The 18,157-nt window shown below is 45.7% G+C and overlaps 1 protein-coding gene across 2 annotated transcripts in view; it reads left to right on the top strand.

The window, feature by feature from the left end:
- Nucleotides 1-9,201: 9,201 nt before the first annotated feature.
- BRMS1 (BRMS1 transcriptional repressor and anoikis regulator) overlaps nt 9,202-18,157 on the top strand; it is a 50,657-nt gene continuing 41,701 nt past the window's right edge. Inside the window, exon 1 of one of the 2 annotated variants that reach the window (XM_073605234.1) lies at nt 9,202-9,436. In XM_073605234.1, coding sequence (XP_073461335.1) covers nt 9,431-9,436 — 6 coding nt within the window. In that variant the 5' untranslated portion in view covers nt 9,202-9,430. The remainder of the gene's footprint in view (nt 9,437-18,157) is intronic. The other variant, XM_073605233.1, reaches the window with a different exon arrangement.

Genomic DNA, 18,157 nt, shown 5'->3' with positions numbered 1-18,157 from the left:
GCCCCTGTCTAACAGGGGCGTGTAATTACAATTTTTGATGCAATACTTTGCAGCAGGGCTCGTTCCTGCGTTCCAACTAGAGTGTCTGTGAGGGGTTGCAGTGTTGTGGCACCAGCACCAGTGCCTAAGGCCCAATTTTTCTGCCCCTGTCTAACAGGGGCGTGTAATTACAATTTTTGAAGCAATACTTTGCAGCAGGGCTCGTTCCTGCGTTCCAACTAGAGTGTCTGTGAGGGGTTGCAGTGTTGTGGCATCAGCACCAGTGCCTAAGGCCTAATTTTTCAGCTCCTGTTCAACAGGGGCATGTAATTACAATTCTTGATCTAATATTTCACAGCAGGGCCCTGTGAGGGCTTACAGTGTTGTGGCCACAGCAACACCTAAGGCCCAAATTTCTGCTGAGTATATAGGGCAGGACCCTACTTTCAAACATCTAACTTACAAACGACTCCTACTTGCAAACGGAAGGAGACAACAGGAAGTGAGATGAAATCTACCCCTAGGAAGGGAAATTCTCTCCTGTAAGAGTTAATATGGGAAAACAATTTCTCCTTTCCACTGATGCTTTCCAATCCTTGTTCCACAAAAAAACCCAAATTTTCAAAAAACATTTTTCATTGGGACAAAAAAGTGAGGTGAAATCTTCTGAAGAGGAGGAAAGACAGCAAAACAAATGTCACAGGGGTGATAACCCTTCCCTATGTTTTCCAAAAAGCTTAGAAAAGATTTTTTGGCTGGAGCTAAACACGTTAAAAATGTTCAAAATTACAAACAGATTCTACTTAACAACAAACCTACAGTCCCTGTCTTGTTTGCACCACCTGTATACTGCTGTTCAGAGTATATAGGGCCTGGTGGCCCCACACCTTTCCTTATTTTAATTTGGGTGCGGGGTTCCCCTTAATATCCATACAAGACCCAAAGGGCCTGGTAATGGACTGGGGGGTACCCATGCCGTTTGTCTCACTGATTTTCATCCATATTGCCATGACCCGACATGACATTAAACCCGCAAGCAGTTTTAAATGAGATTTTTTCCTTTAAAAATGACATTTGGTGCAGGGACTGTTCTAAACATGGGAAACACGCGTCACTTTACAGGCATACTATAGACACCCCCCAGGTACGATATTTAAAGGAATATTTCACTTTTTTTTTTTTTACTTTAAGCATCATTAAAATCACTGCTCCCGAAAAAACGGCCGTTTTTAAACGTTTTTTTTGCATTGATACATGTCCCCTGGGGTAGGACCCGGGTCCCCAAACCCTTTTTAGGACAATACCATGCAAATTAGCCTTTAAAATGAGCACTTTTGATTTCGAACGTTCGAGTCCCATAGACGTCAATGGGGTTCTAACGTTCGTGCGAACTTTCGGTCCGTTCGCGGGTTCTGGTGCGAACCGAACCGGGGGGTGTTCGGCTCATCCCTACTTCAGAGCATATGTCTTTTTTGGTCGGTCGGACCAGCATACAGACGATCGGTTTTCCCGATAGGAATTGGGTCCGTCGGAAAGATTCAGAACATGTTCCATTTCTAGGTCCGTCAGATTTAAAAAAAAAAAAAAAGTCTGATGAGGCCTACACATGATCGGTATATACGATGAAAAGCTTCCATCTGACTTTTTCTGTCGGACAGTCCACTCGTGTGTACGCGGCATAAGCCTTGGTTACCAACCATCTTGCCTTTTGTTGTTTTGTCTTTTAATGTGTGTGTTTTCACTTAAGCCTGGGTATGCCCAATTTGTTTGTATTCAAATTGATATTCTTACAGTAAAAAGAATAAAAAACAAAAAAAAACAAAAGAGGTGACAGTTAGAATGACCTCCATTTGTTGCCTGTGTCAGTAAGGTTATCGAAATTGGTACAAATGCTTGCTTGATAGGCACAGGTAGTTGTAATGGAAACTACGACCAGAAAATAGTCATAAATGGTTTATTCAGTTCCCCGCAAAGTGTATTGTCCCCTTGCAATCACAGGTAAAACAACTCATGTAGCTATATCTGAAAATTTGACTGTTGGCTTTTCTATTTATGGGGAAATGATTTGGGCAGCTGTAGAGCCACACAATTCTTTTGAACTATGCAAATTGCATCTGATGATAAACTCCTTGCTGAATGGCTTTTGCATATCAAATCATGAAAGATTTAGAAGGCTGTACAAGATGCCAAATCAAACATTTATCAAGTGCATCAGCGTGACTTTAGGTTGCACCAAGTGACTTTCCTTCCTCCACTTTAGTCACAATCCTATTATTTATTCAATTTTTTTTACTAACCACTTGCCGACTGCCCTATAGCAGATTTACTGCTGAGTGGCTGTTCTGTGTAGAATTGCGTATTTATACGGAATTCTGCACTTCCGCTTAGAGGGCACACGCTGCTTCTGCTGTGATAAGTCACAGCAGAAGTCGATCAGCAGGTGCCGGCCAATGGATGACCTCTGGCACTCGCTGATCATTCAGGAGAGACACAGGACTGAGCTCTGCACTGTTTACATGTACTGTTAGCAGGGATGTGGTGAAATAAAATCCAGCACATTCCTTAGTAAAAACACCTCACTGTGTACACATAAACACTGGTTAGGCACACCTTTGATGGCCCTAAATGTTTAACCTCTTTCCAAACAGTATCATTAGTACAGTGACAGTGCATATTTTTAGCACTGATCACTGTAGTAGTGTTACTGGTTCCCACAAAAGGTCAAAAGTGTCAGTGTCTGCTGCAATATCGCAGTCCCACTATAAGTCTAGGGTTGCCAGCTTTTCTTTAAGCCAAACCCGAACACTTTAGCGGCGCACAGCAAAGGGGAACACTGTTAGTGCAAAGGGGAACTCTGATGTAAGGGAGTTTCTGCTCACCAAACCTCCCACTTACATCAGAGTTCCCAGCATTCCCCCTTAAATTAGGGTTCCCAAATCCCCTCTTACATCAGAGTCCACAGGGCACCCCTTACATCTGAGTCCCTTTTACCTTAGTGTACTCACTCACTTGGAAGTAGGAGAGAGAAGGGAGAGAGAGAGAGTGGAGGCTCAGGCATCGACACCTTTCATCCACAATGTATCTGCCGGTTGCTGAGCTTCAAACTTCCAGCCTACACATCCCCTTCCTGAGGCACAGAATGCTGGGGATTTGTGTGTGGGTGGGCAGACAGAGGGTCAGGTGTGGGAGAAGTAGGAGCAGATCAAGCCCCCTCTCCTGTCTGTGTATGGGGGTGGGGCCTGTGTGCACACCTATGCACTTGGTATGTGTGGTACTTGGTTACTTGGGGAGCCACAGTCCACTTTGAATATTGTGTCCGGGTTTCAGGTGGTCTGAAACCCGCACAAAAAATTCAAAACCCGGACTGTCCGGGCGAATCCCAGACAGGTGGCAACCCTATATAAGTTGCTGATCACCACCATTACTAGTATAAAAAAATAAATAAAAATTCCAGTATATATCCCGTAGTTTGTAGACACTATACCTTTTGTACAAACCAATCAATATACACTGAGATCTTTTTAACCAGAAATATGCAGCACAATAGCACAATATTGTTTATACTGCAAAAAATAAAAAACCCAGTGGTAATCAAATACCACCAAAATAAAGTTCTATTTGCGGGAACAAAATGACATAAATTTAATTTATGTACAGCGTTGTACGACCGCCCAATTGTCAGTTAAAGTAACACGGTGCCGCATAGCAAACAATGGCCTGGTCATGAAGGGGAGTAGATCTTCAGGAGGTCAAGTTAAAGTAGAACTCCATTTCTAGTTTTTAAATCTCCCCTCTCCTGCATTAAAAAACTTTATTGCAAATTCCTACTTACCCCCTCCATGCTCCAGCATTATTATTATTATTATACATGATTTATATAGCGCCAACAGTTTATGCAGTGCTTTACAATGCAGAGGGGGGACAGCACAATTACAGTACAGTTCAATACAGAAGGGACAGGAGGGCCCTGCTCATAGAGCTTACATTCTAAAGGGAGGGGGTGGTGGTACCAAAGGTAATAGATGCAGAGAATGATTTGAAGGGGGTGGCTCGGGGACAGTTGTTAGGTGGGTGTGGGATAGGCTTCCCTGAATAAGTGAGTTTTCAGGGATCTCCTAAAGGTGGACAGGTTAGGGGCTGATCGGATATCCCTATCTCTATCGCACTATCCCTATAGCACTATCCCTAGCTTCCTCCTCAGTCAACTACCACCAATCCTCTTACAGCAGAATGACACTCAAGTATTTCTGTCCATTTCCTGTGAGCCCAGCCTGGGATTTAAATGCTCCCTGGGGGGGGGGGACTGGATTCATAGTATTCCAGGACATGTTGTTCATGAGTAACACTCAGTCCAGGATAGGGTTGCCATGCATACCATATAATACAGGATTGTCCCTGCTTTTAACTGCTTGCCGACTAGTGCACGCCGATGTACGTCGGTAGAATGGCGCTGGTAGGCAAAAGGGCGTACAGGTACGTCCTCTTTAAGAAGCGGTGTCACGGAGACTGCCCGCCGCGGTCTCCGTGACTGCGGACTCGATGTCTGCCGGGTGCCCGCGATCGTGTCACGGAGAGGAAGAAGGGGGAGATGCTTTTGTAAACAAAGCATTTCCCCGTTCTGCCCAGTGACAGGACAGAGATCACAGCTCTCTGTCATCGAGAGCAGTGATCACTGTCCTGTGTGTTAAAGCCCAGCCCCCTAACAGTTAGAATCACTCCCTAGGACACACTTAACCCCTTCACTGCCCCCTAGTGGTTAACTCCTTCACTGCCAGTGTCATTTACACAGTAATCAGTGCATTTTTATAGCATTGATCGCTGTATAAATGACAATGGTCCCAAAATAGTGTCAAAAATGTGCGATGTGTCCGCCATAATGTTGCAGTCCTGATAAAAATCACAGATCGCCGCCATTACTAATAAAGAAAAATGAAAAATGCCATAAAACCATCCCCTATTTTGTAGACGCTATAAATTTTGCGCAAACCAATGAATTTACGCTTATTGCAATTTTTTTTAACAAAAATATGTAGAAGAATACATATTGGCCTAAACTGAGAAAAAAAATAGTTTTTTATATATATTTTTGGGGATATTTATTATAACAAAAAGTAAAAAATAATGCCTTTTTTTCAAAATTGTCGCGCTTTTTTTGTTTATAGCGCAAAAAATAAAAACTGCAGAGGCGATCAAATACCACCAAAAGAAAGCTCTATTTGTGGGAAAAAAGGACGTCAATTTTGTTTTGGTACAACGTCGCACGACTGCGCAACTGTCACAGTGCCGAATCGCAAAAAGTGCTCTGGTCGGGAAGGGGGTAAAATCCTCCGGGGCTGAAGTGGTTAAAGCAAATGCTGAATCCCATGATTATTCAAGATATGATGCAATTTGTCCTGTATTAAACTAGGGTGTCTGCTACTGCTTGCTAGAGCTACAAACGCCTATTGCTGCCTCCTCAGCCAATGGGAGCTGTAACTCACCTCCTACCCCAGCCTGCTGCATGTAACGGAAAACACAAGTGATCAGCAATAAGGAGAAGGTAAGTTGAAGTCTGACCTTTGCGCTTTGTGCATTACTTATGTTTGACCCCTGCACTTTGTATATTACTTACTCCTGCACTCTGTGTAACCTGCTTCTGACCCTCTTACTCTTTGCATTACTTACTCCTTCTGACCCCCATACTCTGTACATTACTTGCTCCAGACCCCCACAATCTGTGCATAGCTGACCCCTGCACTAGGTGTGTTACTTATTCCTGACGCCTACACTCTGTGTATTACTTACTCCTGACCTCTGCACACTGTGTGTTACTCACTCCTTAACATTGCATTTGTGTTTCACACACTCCTGATGCCTGAACTCTGTGTGTTACTTATAAAGACTGTATTTTTGTAATACATGCTCCTGACTACTGTATTCTGTATGCTACACACTCCTGACCCCTGGACTCTATCCATTACACATTCCTGACCCCTGTACTCTACCAATTACACACTCCTGACCCCTGTACGCTACCAATTACACATTAATGACCCCTGTACTACTACCAATTACAGATTCCTGACCCTTGTACTCTATCCATTACACACTCCTGAACCCTGTACTCTATCCATTACACACACTCCTGACCCCTGTACTCTATTCATTACACACTCCTGACCCCTGTACTCTATCCATTACACACTCCTGACCCCTGTACTCTTTCCATTACACACTCCTGACCCCTGTACTCTATCCATTACACACATTCCTGACCCCTGTACTCTACCAATTACACACTCCTGACCCCTGTACGCTACCAATTACACACTCCTGACCCCTGTACTACTACCAATTACAGATTCCTGACCCCTGTACTCTATCCATTACACACTCCTGAACCCTGTACTCTATCCATTACACACACTCCTGACCCCTGTACTCTATTCATTACACACTCCTGACCCCTGTACTCTATCCATTACACACTCCTGACCCCTGTACTCTATCCATTACACACTCCTGACCCCTGTACTCTATCCATTACACACTCCTGACCCCTGTACTCTATCCATTACACACTCCTGACCCCTGTACTCTATCCATTACACACTCCTGACCCCTGTACTCTATCCATTACACACCCCTGACCTCAGTACTCTATCCATTACACACTCCTAACCCCTGTACTCTATCCATTACACACTTCTGACCCCTGTACTCTATCCATTGCACACCCCTGACCCCTGTACTCTATTCATTACACACTCCTGACCCCTGTACTCTATCCATTACACATTCCTGACCCCTGTACTCTATCCATTACACATTCCTGACCCCTGTACTCTATACATTACACACTCCTGACCCCTGTACTCTATCCATTACACACCCCTGACCCCTGTACTCTATCCATTACACACTCCTGACCCCTGTACTCTATCCATTACACACTCCTGACCCCTGTACTCTATTCATTACACACTCCTAACCCCTGTACTCTATCCATTACACACTCCTGACCCCTGTACTCTATCCATTACACACTCCTGACCCCTGTACTCTATCCATTACACATTCCTGACCCCTGTACTCTATCCATTACACACTCCTGACCCGTGAACTCTGTGCATTACACACACCTAACCCCTGAACTCTGCATTATTTACTCCTGACCCCGGAACTCTACACACTGCTGACCCTTACACTCTATGCCTTATATACAGTCTTAGTCCAGAGCATGGCAGCCTCATGTTGTATTTTACCATAGCCTTTAACCGCTTGTCATATGACGGCCAGGTGGCGCGGCTCTCGTTCTGGGAGAGCGTCATATAACGCCCTCGCCTTCCCGGCCTACCAGAGGGTGCACGCGCCACCACCGGCACTCACGCGCACTGCGTCACTGGGGACCCGGTGCGCGTGCCCGGCGGCCGCAATGTCTGCTGGGCACCCGCAATTGCCCGGTAACAGTGCAGGACCGTGGATCTGTGTGTGTAAACACACAGATCCACGTCCTGTCAGGGGAGAAGAGACCAATGGTGTGTTGCCAGTACAGAGGAACACCGATCGGTCTCCTCCCCTTGTGAATCCCCTCCCCCTAGTTAGAATCACTCCCTAGGAAACATAATTAACCCCTCGATCACCCCCTAGTGTTAACCCCTTCCCTGCCAATCACATTTATACAGTAATCACTGCATTTTTATAGCACGGATTGATGTATAAATGTGAATGGTCCCAAAAATGTGTCAAAAGTGTCCCATATGTCCGCTGCAATATCGCAGTCACGATAAAAATTGCAGATCGCCATCATTACTAGTAAAAAAAAATAATAGTAATAAAAATGCTATAAATCTATCCCCTATTTTGTGGACGCTATAACTTTTGTGCAAACCAATCAATATACGCTTATTGCGATTTTTTTTACCAAAAATATGTAGAAGAATACATATCGGCCTAAACTGAGGAAAAAATTTGTTTAAAAAAAAAAAAGTAAAAAATATTGTTTTTTTTTCAAACTTGTCACTCTTCTTTTGTTTATAGCGCAAAAAATAAAAACCGCAGAGGTGATCAAATACCACCAAAAGAAATCTCTATTTGTGGGGAAAAAAAAAATTGTCATTCAAAGTGTGACAGCGCTGAAAGCTTAAAAATGGCCTGGTCAGGAAGGGGGTGAAAGTGCCCTGTATTGAGATGGTTAAACACATTTTTTCTGCTAGTGCATACGTTTGTTTTTTAATAGTGGATGAGTTTTTTTTTTAAATGCTAGAGTTCTTCTCCCCACTGACAACTTCTCACAAGAAAGTTCTTCTACTAACATAAACCACTCATCTCTTTTCCTCCCTCCACACCGCCCCGCAAAATATAGACAAGACATGCGCAATTCGAGTTTTCCGTTACAATTGGACAGAGCTTGCGGCTGTAGACGGCAGGTGTAGTGTCATATTACGCTCCCCATCATAGAATGCTACGGAAGCGACGTTCCATCGCCGCCATCTTGCTACATCCCACACTCGTCCAGAGTAAGGATACACAAAGAAGGGGGAAAGCGGACATGTTGTTACACCCACCGGAGTTTTGCATTTTTACACATATTTATAACAGTAAAGCCAGTTTATATAGTGAAATACAGGACTTTGAACTTCGTCAGACTGCTTAGATGTTGAATTTTAAAAGCAGCGAACTTCTGTCAGATTAGCAAACCTGTGAGATGAGTAGGGTTACCGCTGCTTTTAAAATTCAAGATCTAAGTAGTCAGAGGGAGTTGAGGGTACCATACCTCCCAACATTTTGAGATGGGAATGAGGGACACCTACTTGCAAATGTATGTAGGCATAGGACACGCCCCCCGACACACCCCTTAAAGGAGAATTAACCCAAAAAAGGTTAATTAAATCCACAAGGACTTTTTTTTGCCACTCCTATTCCTTCATATTGGCTTTTAACATTTACAAATGCAGCAATTTTGAATTTAGATGAAATGTTTAGCACTGGGAAACACTTTTTGAAAGATAAAAAGTGCATTTTATATACAACTATATAGATCAGACCAAAATGAGGGACAAATGAGGAGGAATGAGGGACAGAGCTCCAAATCAGGGACAGTTGGGAGCTATGGGGTACTGTATTTAACTATATAAACTGACTTTACTGTTATAAATATGTGTAAAATACACAACTCCAGTGGGTGTAACATGTCCGCTTATCCCCTTCTTACTGTGGACAAGTGTGGGGTGTAGCAAGATGGCGGCGACGGAACGTCACTTCCGGAGCATTCTATGCTGGGGAGTGGAATACGACACTACAGCGGCATTTTTCTGCACACGGAGACTTTGTCCGTGAATAACGTTATTAGTCTTCAAGAACATGTTGGCTTAACGTGTCTTTGTCTTTCGCCATCTTTCGGTGGACAACGTTACAGACACTCTCCGCTGCCATTTTGTTGTAGACTCTGTGCGGAGCGGCCTGGAGAGTTATGAAGGTGAGCAATTGGGGGCTGGAGCCGGGCAGGGGGGATTTAAGTAAAGGGGACGAAAAGGAGAAGGTGAAAATTAGGGGGTGAGGGAAACGGAGGCGGTTGTGTTGGGGTCTTTTTTTCTTTTTGATATATTGGAGGAGAAGAAGAAAACGTATGTGAGAGACCTGCTACCGGGGAGGAGAGTGTGCGTCGTATGTTATGGAGGGGAAGACTTTCCTGCCCTGTCCCCTCCATCCGCTACAACCTCCCTCCATACACACACACTACAACCTCCCTCCATACACACACTACAACCTCCCTCCATACACACACTACAACCTCCCTCCATACACACTACAACCTCCCTCCATACACACTACAACCTCCCTCCATACACACACTACAACCTCCCTCCATACACACACACTACAACCTCCCTCCATACACACACACTACAACCTCCCTCCATACACACACACTACAACCTCCCTCCATACACACACTACAACCTCCCTCCATACACACACACTACAACCTCCCTCCATACACACACACTACAACCTCCCTCCATACACACACACTACAACCTCCCTCCATACACACACACTACAACCTCCCTCCATACACACACTACAACCTCCCTCCATACACACACTACAACCTCCCTCCATACACACTACAACCTCCCTCCATACACACACTACAACCTCCCTCCATACACACACACTACAACCTCCCTCCATACACACACACTACAACCTCCCTCCATACACACACACTACAACCTCCCTCCATACACACACACTACAACCTCCCTCCATACACACACACTACAACCTCCCTCCATACACACACACTACAACCTCCCTCCATACACACACACTACAACCTCCCTCCATACACACACACTACAACCTCCCTCCATACACACACACTACAACCTCCCTCCATACACACACACTACAACCTCCCTCCATACACACACACTACAACCTCCCTTCATACACACACACTACAACCTCCCTCCATACACACACACTACAACCTCCCTCCATACACACACACTACAACCTCCCTCCATACACACACACTACAACCTCCCTCCATACACACACACTACAACCTCCCTCCATACACACACACTACAACCTCCCTCCATACACACACTACAACCTCCCTCCATACACACACACACACACTACAACCTCCCTCCGTGCACACGCTACAACCTCCCTCCCTCCGTGCACACGCTACAACCTCCCTCCCTCCGTGCACACGCTACAACCTCCCTCCCTCCGTGCACACCCTACAACCTCCCTCCCTCCGTACACACGCTACAACCTCCCTCCCTCCGTACACACGCTACAACCTCCCTCCCTCCGTGCACACGCTACAACCTCCCTCCCTCCGTGCACACGCTACAACCTCCCTCCCTCCGTGCACACGCTACAACCTCCCTCCCTCCGTGCACACGCTACAACCTCCCTCCCTCCGTACACACGCTACAACCTCCCTCCCTCCGTACACACGCTACAACCTCCCTCCCTCCGTACACACGCTACAACCTCCCTCCCTCCGTACACACGCTACAACCTCCCTCCCTCCGTACACACGCTACAACCTCCCTCCCTCCGTACACACGCTACAACCTCCCTCCCTCCGTACACACGCTACAACCTCCCTCCCTCCGTACACACGCTACACACTACGGCCTCCCTCCGTACACACGCTACACACTACGGCCTCCCTCCATGCACGCTACAACCCCCCCCCTCCATGCACGCTACAACCCCCCCCCCTCCATGCACGCTACAACCCCCCCCCCTCCATGCACGCTACAACCCCCCCCCCCTCCATGCACGCTACAACCCCCCCCCCCCCTCCATGCACGCTACAACCTCCTCCATATTAAGGATGAGCACCAGCATGTTCACACACGTGCCGAGTCGCCAGGGAGCCGGGACGGTGCTGCGCTAATCACAGGCAGTGAGACATTTCCCGATCTCTGCAGCCGCATATGGGTAAAATGTCTCACTGCCTGTGATTAGCGCAGCGCCGTGCCGACTTCCTGGCGGGCTCGGCACGTGGAGTGTGCAAACACGCTGGAGCTCAGCCTCCTTCCATATACAGACTACAACCTCCCTCCATAGCCTGTCCTGTGTGTAACATGCTGGGCATTGCCTGAACTGCACTGCTCTGTATTCCATGGTATATACATGTATATACAAAGTCTGTGGTTACAGAACGCTGTACATTTATTTGGAATTACAACTTCTCACCCATCAGTGTTATTAAACCACAACGTCACCCAAAAGGGGACGTTCCGCTTCTTTGCATCTCCCCCTCCCCAATTATTGGCACTTTTTTTTGGGGGGGGGGGGGGGGGGCAGGTACCTGTTTTTGACAGATACCCAACTTCCATCTCTTCAGATCACCATGGCGGTTTGAGCAGAAGTCCCCAGCCCCCCTCCCCCTCCTTTCCCTGCAGATTTTTGGGACACATCACAGGTCCCAGTAGACTTTGGACCATTCACTAAGTGCCCTTACCTAAGATATTGGCACCTGGACCCCGAAGCCAGTTGACATATTGGCTTGGGCAAGGACGTGATGGGTTCCCTGGACAGGCAAGTGTCCTTATATTCACCCCTTGGAGCCAGCGCCTCCCGGCCCTTTAAGGAGTTACAGATGCTTGGAGGTGGGGCTGTGTTTATGATCATGTGACTGCAGTGATTAGCCGCTGCAGGGCACGTGCTTTCGGCACAGCTGTGTCTGCAAATTGTTACGCAAATATTCGACCACTCGGTGCCGAGAGGCCGCATGTTTGCATACCGTCAGCAGCTACAGTATTTGTAGCTGCTGACTTTTAATCTTTCTGGTATGGTACCCAAACGTGCATTGCGTGTTGTGCGGCGATTGCCACATGATTTGGAATTGTGACGGTTCTGCGTGTTATACCAAATCGCTATACCCAGTCGCAAAGGATAAGTTCACCTTTGGAACATGTTACATTTTCCACCTGTATTTAGGCTTCGTGCACACAGGATGTTTTTTTTTTTATCTCCCATGGACACCTTTGCTCCAGTGGAGGAAAAAGCGGCTTAACTGCTCATGTAGGAGTATGGTGGCAAAGCAACTCTCCTGTGCTGGTTCCCCTTCTAATACGCCTATATTATACACTGGGGCACGTGCCTTCTTATAAATCGCACTCCCACATTACCTCCCTCACCATTCTGCTTCTCCTAACCTTTGGATACACATCCCCAAACCCTGGGCCTCCATTTAACTGTACTCAACACACCCATTACCCTCTGGCTGCAGCTGCAATCCACACAATTTAGCTCCCATTTCTCTTCTTCCCAAGACCAGAGTCCCTTTTCTCATGCGCCCTTTGGAATGCCTGCTCTGTCTGTAACAAACCCGCCTCTCTCCATGACCTCTTTATCGCTAACTAATTTAATCTACTTACCATTACTAAAACCTGGCTTCATGAATCTGACACTGCGTCTTCTGCTGCCCTATCCCACGGTGGTCTTCTCTGTACTCACTCCCCCAGTGGATGCAAAGGAGGGGGTGTCAGAATCCTTTTAGCCCCACATAGCACCTTTCAGGTACTTCAACCACCTCCCCCTCTGTCACTCTCCTCATTTGAGGAACACTGCATTCGTCTTTTCTCTCCAGTTTCTCTAAGGATAGCTGTGATCTACCAGACCCCTGGACAGGTATCAATCTTTCTTGATGACTTCTCTGCCTGGGTACCCTACTTTCTCTCTTCTGAAATCCCCACAATCATTCTTGGTGACTTCAACATCCCTATTAATACTAACACTCCTGCCACTTCCTTGACCTCGTTTTCTCCCACCTATGCACTTCGTGCAACCTCTCCATCTATCCATTCCCTCTCACTACCTTTTTATTAGTTTCACTCTCTCCCTCTCCTCTCCCTCCAACTGCCTAACAGTTACCCCTAGAAACCTACACCATCTCAACCTTTTTCTTCTCTACTCTGCTACCGACCACCTCTATGACAAATTCTCACCCCTATCCTGCACCGACCTAGCCACTTCTGTCTACAATGCTTCACTTATAGCCTCACTGGACACACTGGTCCCCCTTACTGCACACAGAATCAGGCCCCGGCCCCTTCAGACTTGGCAAACGGATAACACTAGAAGTCTGAAAAAACCTAGTCATGCTCATGTGGCATAAGACTAAGTCTCAGAAAGATTTCAACCAATATAAATCTGCCCCCCAAAAATACAATTCCAGCCTCCTCACTGCCAAGCAGACCTATTTTATCACTCTCATTAACAACTTATCATCCCGTCACCTCTTCTCTACCTTCAACTCTCTACTTCATCTTCCACCCACTAATTCACTCACTGCCCAGGAAATTGCCAATCACTTTAGTCAGAAGATCGATACAATTCGTGAGGAGATTTCTTCTGTTAATATACCCCCCACACTTTACACTTCATGCCCACAGGTACAATCATTACTTCCCTCTTTCAAACCCCGCCACTATAGACGAGGTTGCCAAACTACTTGCTAACATCCAGCTAACCACCTGCCCTCTGGATCCTGTTCCCTCACAAATGCTACATTCACCCTCTGGCTATTCTACACTCTCTAACCCACAACTTCAATCTCTCCCTGTCTTCTGGCATCTTCCCCAACTCTCTAAAACACGCGTTAGCCAGCCCCATACTTTAAAAGCCCTCACTGGTCACCCAACCAATCTTGACAACCTACGCCCCATCTCCTTGCTCCCCTTCGTCTGGGCTACAACCGACTGAGCGACCACCTTGCTGAGAATAGCCTTCAGTCTGGATTTCGTCCTCAACACTGCACAGAAACTGTTCTCCTGAAACTAACAAATGATCTACTAATGGCCAAAACCAATGAACACTATTCTGTACTCCTACTCCTGGACCTTTTTGCTGCCTTTGATACGGTTGACCATCCCCTCCTCCTCAAAAAAAACTCCACTGTCTTTGTGGGTTCTCTTCTTACTTATCCAACCGCACCTTTACAATTCTACTTCCTCCTCTCCTCTTCCTTTCTCTGTTGGTGTCCCCCGAGGTTCTTTTCTTGGACCTCTATTTTCATTTTATACCTCCTCCCTGGGTCAGCTGATGGCCTCCCTTGGCTTCCAATACCATCGCTATGTTGACGTCACTAAAACTATTTCTCTACCCCTCAGCTCACTCCCTCCGTCTCCTCACGTATCACTAATTTACTATCAGATATAGCAGTCTGGATGTCACACCACTTCCTCAAACTCAATCTATCCAAAACCGAACGTATAATTTTTCCTCGCCCACGTGCCCCATCCCTGATCTCTCTGTCAAAATTGATGACACAACTATAAGCCCATCCCCACATGCCAAGGTCCTTGGTGAAGTCCTGAACTCGGAACTCTCCTTTTAAGTCCCACGTCCAATCACTGTCCAAATCTTGCCGCCTCAACCTCCGCAACATCTCCAAAATACGCCCCTTTCTAACCGATGACACAAAACTCCTAATTCACTCCCTGGTCATCTCTCGCCTCCACTACTGCAACTCCCTTCTCTTTGGCTTACCTCTACACAGGCTATTCCCCCTTCAATCCATCATGAATGCGGCTGCCAGACTCATCCACCTTACCAATCACTCTGTGTCTGCTACTCCTCTCTGTCAATCCCTCCACTGACATATGCTCCCTCAACAAATTGAGTTCAAAATACTAACAACTACTTACAAAGCCATCCACAACTTATCCCCCAGCTACATCACTAGCCTAGTTTCAAAATTCCAACCTAATCGTTCTCTTCGTTCCTCTCAAGACCTCCTGCTCTATAGCTCCCTTGTCAACCTCCTCCCATGCTCACCTCCAGGACTTTTCCAGAGCCACTCCAGTCCTATGGAACTCCTTACTCCAATCTGTCCGATACTCTGTTAGCTTTTAGACTATTCCTGAAAACCCTCCTCTTCAGAGAAGCCTATCCTACCCACACCTAACAACTGTATTTTAATTTTCTCCATCAGCTCATCCCCCCATAATTATTACCTTTTGTTTCACTTGACTCTCCCTTCTAGATTGTAAGCTCTAACGAGCAGAGCCCTCTGATTCCTCTTGTATTGTAACTGTACTGTCTGCCCTCATGTTGTAAAGTGCTGCGCAAACTGTTGTCGTTATATAAATCCTGTATAATAAGGATATAAACGCCAATAGGGTTGCACCGATACCGTTTCTTTCTTTTTTTTTTTACCGGCAAGTACAAGTACCAATACGTTCACTCTAGTACTTGCCGATACCGAGTACCAATACCCAATGGACTAAAATTGCACTGCAAAGAATCGCATACGAATTGAACAGGAATGCGTTGCGATTTCTGTCCGAATCGCATACAGTTTCCCGCACTGCTCCTGTGGGAACCCAGGCTGAAATCACTATGAAAAGGCTGGGATCACACAGGAGTGGCGCGGAAAACTGTATGGGATTTGGACAGGATTCATACTGCATTCCTGTTCAAATCGCATGCAATTCTTTGAAGTGTGATTTGAGCTCATTAATTTTGTATGGGCTCAAATCGCAGCGCAAAGGTATCGACTCCTAGATTGTAAGCTCTAACGAGCAGGGCCCTCTGATTCCTCCTTTATTGAATTGTATTGTACTTGTACTGTCTGCCCTAATGTTGTAAAGCACTGCGTAAACTGTTGGCGCTATATAAATCCTGTATAATAATAATAATTTCAGGTATTGGAGCATTTTCATGAGTACTTGTGAAAAAACTCTGTATCGGTGCAACCCTAAATGCCAATGTATGCATTGTGATGATAATGTGAACTGGGCAGTGGTGTGAGAAGACTTTTCTCACAGCACTGCCCAGTTCACATTATCACAATGCATACATTGGCATTTCTCAGAAGACAGGGCAGCCATGTTGTTTTGAAATTCATAAGTCAGCCAATCCATTTGTTTTAGAACAGGAGACACCAGAGCCAGCTTATCCCAGAACATGACTCAGGAATGCACAACTTTTCCAGCAAGGCCATAAAACCTACTTAGCCCAGAGAGCTGTTATTAGCTAAATCTGTAAATATCTAATTGAATGCCTTAACAAGGGTATGGAAACTTCAAAAAGAACGGCTATTTCCATTCAGGAATAACTTAACCATTCTGCTGTAATAATAGATAGACAACTAATAAACAGGGATTAGCTGTAAGCTGTAAATAACCAATTGAATGCTTTAGAAGATCTGGAATGAAGGCCAGGTGTTGCTTTATTTTATTCCTCGTTCACACTGGTGCGTCTTGTCATGCGATTTGACAGGCCAAATTGCATGACAAGTCACACCCTAATGTCATGCAATGGAACTGTTCAAATCCGTGTGACACCGACTTTGTGGTACTGTCAAAATCCACACATAATCCATGAAAGCAGACATGACAAAGCTATATTACTATTGATTATTTATTTGAATATGCAAGAAAATACTGAATGGATCAAGATCACACATGACTAGGCTTTTGTATATAAAAGGTAGGATAGCTGTCTCCCATATCCTGGGTGACAGGCCTATATGCGGGATATCATTTGTAGTGTCTTTGAAATGGAAATTGCATGCTGTACAATAAAGTAAATGGGTTACCAGATTATAACACATGGGGTATACTCAAAATATTAATACATTTAAAGTGGTTCTAAATGCTCATGGTTTTTTACCTTCATGCTTTCAATGCATGAAGGTAAAAAACCTGTATGCAGCAGCTCCGCGAATACTTACCTGAGCCCCATTGCAATCCAGCGATGTGCATGAAAGTCTCGGCTCTCTGGGACTCTCCTTCCTTACAGCCAGCGAGCCAATGAGAAGAGTGGGGCAGGGCCGAGCCATGGCTCCACATCTGAATGAACACGAAGAGCAGCGGCTCGGGAGCAAGCCTGCTCAGCTCTCCCCACAGCCAGCATTTTGCTGTGGGGGAACTTGGCATGGTGGTGGAGCCATGATCGCTGTCAGGGGACCTGAGAAGAGGAGGATCAGGGCTGCTCTGTGCAAAACCACTACACAGAGCAGGTAAGTATGAGATATTGTTATTTTTAAAAGAATAAAAACTTAAATTTAAAGAGTAACTGCAGTCTGCTCACATAATTTGTAATAAAAACATCTTTGCCATTCTGAAGCTTCTCTCCAACCACTTTGCATATTATTTTATATATACTGTGATTCTGTACTTGCCAGATATGCTGCAGAAATCTCCCTCCACTGAGTCTGGCTGCAATCATTTTAACTGTGGGCAGCTGAAGCTGCTGCCTGTTCACTTCCTGGATTTACACGGACACACAGTTGCACACCTCCAGCTCTGCAGCTCTCATTGGCCCTCATGATTCATCCCCTCTTCCTTCCTGGCAAACTCTCACGAGAGTGAGAGAGAGCTGTGCATGATTTCATAACCCTAGGCTTTTTACCGGACAAGAAACAGGAAGTGGGCTGTATAAGGTATTTACTGGCAGAAAAACAAATGTTTTACTATCCAAAGTTAAAATAAGGGCAGAAGATTTAATTGATGGAAAGATGAAAAAATGACTGAAGGTCCGCTTTAATATCACTATAACTATTTGATGACCAGCGATGTACCGGTACGTTTCTGGACTTCAAGTGGTTATACCGGAATGATGCCTGCAGCTGCAGGCATCATCGCGGTGTCGTTTTTTTAGACCCAATGGTCGGTGATATGATATAGGAAATTGGTAGCAATGACCTTAC

This window comes from Aquarana catesbeiana, linkage group LG11 (genome assembly GCF_042186555.1).
Source record: "Aquarana catesbeiana isolate 2022-GZ linkage group LG11, ASM4218655v1, whole genome shotgun sequence".
NCBI classification, from domain to species: domain Eukaryota; kingdom Metazoa; phylum Chordata; class Amphibia; order Anura; family Ranidae; genus Aquarana; species Aquarana catesbeiana.
The sequence above is the reverse complement of the archived record's forward strand: the minus strand, read 5'-3'. Positions and strand labels throughout refer to the sequence as shown.